The 4,164-nt window shown below is 42.4% G+C and overlaps 1 protein-coding gene across 1 annotated transcript in view; it reads right to left on the bottom strand.

Annotated features, from left to right (window-relative positions):
- ACAN (aggrecan) overlaps positions 1-4,164 on the bottom strand; it is an 85,041-nt gene that overhangs the window by 28,932 nt on the left and 51,945 nt on the right. Inside the window, 1 exon segment of the mRNA XM_069098565.1 lies at positions 2,475-2,930. Within this exon segment, the coding sequence (XP_068954666.1) occupies positions 2,475-2,930 (456 nt within the window).

The following is a 4,164-nucleotide window of genomic DNA, read 5'->3' as shown; positions in this document are numbered from 1 at the left end:
GATAGATAGATAGATAGATAGATAGATAGATAGATAGATAGATAGATGGATGGATGGATGGATGGACAGACAAACAGATAGATAATGTAAATGGGAAATCACTTTAAAAGGGAGGCACTGCAGGATGGGGTTCATAAATTTGCTCTTGTATTTCTTTCAAAGGATTTTTTAAGTTATAAGTTTTATATATAAATATATGTAATATATATATAGTTTTACAGGCAAGAGAACCGAGGCCTATAAAGTTGAAGTAACTCTAATGATGAGAGCAGAAATTACTAGAAAGCAGTACAAATTTAGAACTGTGGATAATTAAAAAAAAATTGTTGTTTAATTATGACCAGTCTGCTCTCTACTTTCCCACCTCTCCTCCTTCTGCTTTAGCCCTTACCCAGTCCCATATTCTATGGCTGATAATTTTGAACAACTTGATTAAACCTAAGGAATCTTGGCTCTCTTTCCCATTCCCTGGACATCAGAGGAAAATCCAGTGGCTTTCTGGTACATTGATACTTGTTTTCTTCTCAAGGAGACCCTTAGGTGCTCAGTGTTTACCTCCCTGTCTTGCTGCTTTGAGAGCCTAGGATCTCTTAGTGGATAAAGGAGTCCCCTTTATCCACTCATCTCTTTTTAATTTCCTAAAATTTTCCATTAATCTAGCCGTTTCTCATTGGTCATTAGAATTGTTCTGTAGCTCTCATCTTCTTCAGGCAAGCTTCCTACCAGGTGAAAGTTGATCAGTTAATAACTGGTAGCTTTTCTCCGCTGGTTCTTCCTAGCATTGTAAGTTTTCTGGCAGCCTACAGCTTTCCATGTAAAATATCTACTCTTCCTACCAAATCTCACTTACCCTGATATACATATAACATCAATATTTTGCTATTTGGCAGTGAGATATGAAATATAATGATCACTGAAGATTTTAAAATGAATATCACAGAGAACAACGGTGAGACCTATTGGTAGGTAAGAGCAGGCTACAACATGTAGCCAAAGAGGAACCTGGAAGAATAAGAATAAAAGATGTTATCAAGGGATATAAGATAGGAAAATAGAATGGGATGGTCAAATGGAGAAGATGAGAGCTGATGGGTAGATAACCAGTGCTCCACTGGTAGGTACCCTGGCAGTGTCAGCAGAAATGAGAAAAGCCTCTAGAACGTTGGGTGGGTCTCCTGTGATGTACTTATGGGGGGACATGGGAAAGAATCCTTCAGAATGGGCACACATGGTTGTGATCTAGATCACTGGAGAGAACTCCTAAATTAATGAGATCACATGTTCTCTTGAGTTTTTGAATATTTGAGTATCATCTCTTTACTGCAGATTCATAGGTCCACCATTTTTATCTCCTTAGAAGTATATAGTCTTTACTAATACTTCCACAACAGTATTGTCCTGAGATCTTGAGCTGGAAGGAGTGGGCCTAATTCTCTTTACATAGAATCTGTTTATACGGCCACTGCAAGTTGATTCTAAATAAATAAATAACATGATAATCTATCTGTTGGTAACAGTCCTTGTGATGGCTCTCTAGTGTTGTGTGAGGTATTTCTAGGCTTCCCTGGAAGTCTGATAATAGCACTATCCAAAGACCCTCTGAATTCTCTCAAAGGGCTTACAATCAAGTTGGTCTACATGATTTGAAGGAGCTGTGGCTGTGTTAGATTATCTGATAATGCCTAATTCTGTCTATCTCTTACCTCCAGACCCTTAACTAGGATAGAGCAACTGTTTTTTCAATCGGTCAGCCTGTCAACATTTATTAAGGTGAGATTTTGAGACCAACAACCCAGATGGGAAATTTTGTTCAATAGAGAAAAGTTTGGGGGTGAACAGATATCTAACTAACAATATTCTAGTGGTAGAGGAGGAAGGGAGAGTGGGGAGTGGGTCTCACCTAAGGTATGGCCTTGGGGGGAGAAAGCAAGATCTGGACAGCTGAAGTTCCCACACTACTGAAAGTCCAGTTGTTGAGGGAAGTCTGAAGATGCTGGGGTAGGATGAAGGTGAGATGGGCAAGGGAGGAAGCACTCATGTTAAAGTGCTGTGAGTACCCTCTAAATGTGTCATCCTGGGGGTGAAAGGTACTTAACACATAGTAGGTGCTTAATAAACATTTATTGGCTGGCTGAAGACCAGTTACTCAACCCTAGTTATGGATCTGGGGGTGGGGGAGAGGCAATTGTGGCACATAGATCATGAGCTTGAGGCTGCTGAGAGAAGGCCTGAAAAAGAAAGGGAAGTTCTACTTCTATTGGCATTTTTAAACCCCTAGAATCACAGAATTTTAGCTGAAAGGGACCTTGAAGATCATTCTAGTCCAACTGCCTCCTTTTACATTTGAAGTGACTGCGGTTCTAAATTGTGATTTGACTAGGGCATCGATAGGGCAAGAACTCAGGTCTCCTGCCTCCCTGTCCCATGTTCTTTCTAATATAATTTATTTCACTGTGAATTGCCTGGTGATTTACCTGTTGGTGAGAGTGGTTGCCCAGGGACAGCAGCAACTTCTGGAATAGCTGTCACTGGTGCAATCAAGTCCTCTCCTGTGAAGGCTGTGGCAGGTTCCAGCTCAGGGATAGCAGTGGCAGCCCCCTCTGTGACTTCACCAGGGAAAACAGCAACATGGGAAGAGTCAGTGACCTCCGGAAGGAAGTCCCACGGCTTGGTGGCCTCCTCAGTCTCATTTTCCAACACTGGGTAACCTGTGCCACCCAGTGTCCAAGTGAAGGCCTCCTCAGGCTCGGGCCCAGTGGGAGTGATGACATTCTCTGAGGTGACGATGCTGCCTCGAGACTCCTGCTTGGTGACATTTTGAGGCAGTTGCAGTTCCACATCAGGCTGAGTCACTGTCTGAATAGTGATCTCCTCTTCACTGCTCAGATCGTCAGTAAAACTCTCTGGCACGATCTCGACAAAGTCCTCCCCTGGGGTAGAAAGCAAAGGCTGATGGGAAATCAGGGAAGTGGGTCTGTTCAAGGTCTCCCTCATCTCCCCCTCCCTTCGGGAGTCCCATCTGGGCCATCCAGGATGTGCAAGGGGGGACAGGTTGAGTGGGTGTTACACAGTTGCTATCAATGATCCACATTGTGCCCGGCCTCTATCTCTCAGATATTGCTCTTGTTGCCTGGGCAGCGCCATTTATAGGCCAGCAGAGAAAGAGTGGAGAAACCATATGGCCTCACATCTGTGTATAAGTGGCATCTGCTTGGCCATGCATGCCATGTGCCGCTCAGAGATAGGTAGCCTGTGTTGGAAAACTCTCAGAATGTCAGAACTTTAGAAGACAACGTCTGCTAGGACTACATCTTATTTACATGGTACTTTATGGGTTTTTAGATTCATTGATAACTCAGTTAAATGTGTTTGTCCATACAAGAGCTTCTAATGAGAAGGAATCAATGAATAAAGTATCTAGGGACTCATGATGCCTCAATGGATTGGACTAAAATTAAAATGTTAGAGTTGGAAGGAGCATTAGGCATCATTTAGTTTAGTCTTTTCATTTCTACAAGTGGGGACAAAGGCTCAGGACGATTAAGAGTCAGTGTGACACAGTTCAAAGTGGACTGGGGGGGGGGGGGGCTAGGTGGCGCAGTGAATAGTGAACTGGCCCTGGAGTCAGAAGGACCTGAGTTCAAATCCGACCTCAGACACTTAACACAAAAACTAGCTATGTGACCTTGGGCAAATCACTTAACCCCAATTGCCCTGCATCTTCCCCTCCAGAAAGCAAAAAACAAAACAAAAAAAAAACCCAAAGTGGACTAGGTAGGGATTCTTCATCTGGGGATTCTGGACCTCCAAGGAAACAGACTTGGATGAGAAAAGCTTTATTTTTAAAAAATATTTTTTACTATTTTTAGTTTTATTTTTACTAACTTTTGGCTGTCTTTGTAATCCCATGAATCTTATTTTATGCATTTAAAAACATGATTCTAAGGAGTTCGTCCATATACTTCTCCAGACTGTCAAAGGGATTCATGACTCAAGAAAGGTTAAGAACCCCTGTTCTAAGGAGACGTCAGTTTTAGCCAATGCTCTGCCACTAACTAGCAGCATCAATCTTTGATGGGTCATTTAATTCCTTTGTGCCTTAGTTTCCTCATTTGTAAGAGAGAGAGAAAGAGAGAGAGAGAGAGAGAGAGAGAGAGAGAGAGA

This window comes from Petaurus breviceps, unplaced genomic scaffold (genome assembly GCF_028583685.1).
Source record: "Petaurus breviceps papuanus isolate PSGF00001 unplaced genomic scaffold, PetGlider_PUasm1.0 37, whole genome shotgun sequence".
Classification (NCBI taxonomy): Eukaryota; Metazoa; Chordata; class Mammalia; order Diprotodontia; family Petauridae; genus Petaurus; species Petaurus breviceps.
Note: the sequence above shows the minus strand (reverse complement) of the source record. Positions and strands in the feature narration are given on the sequence as shown.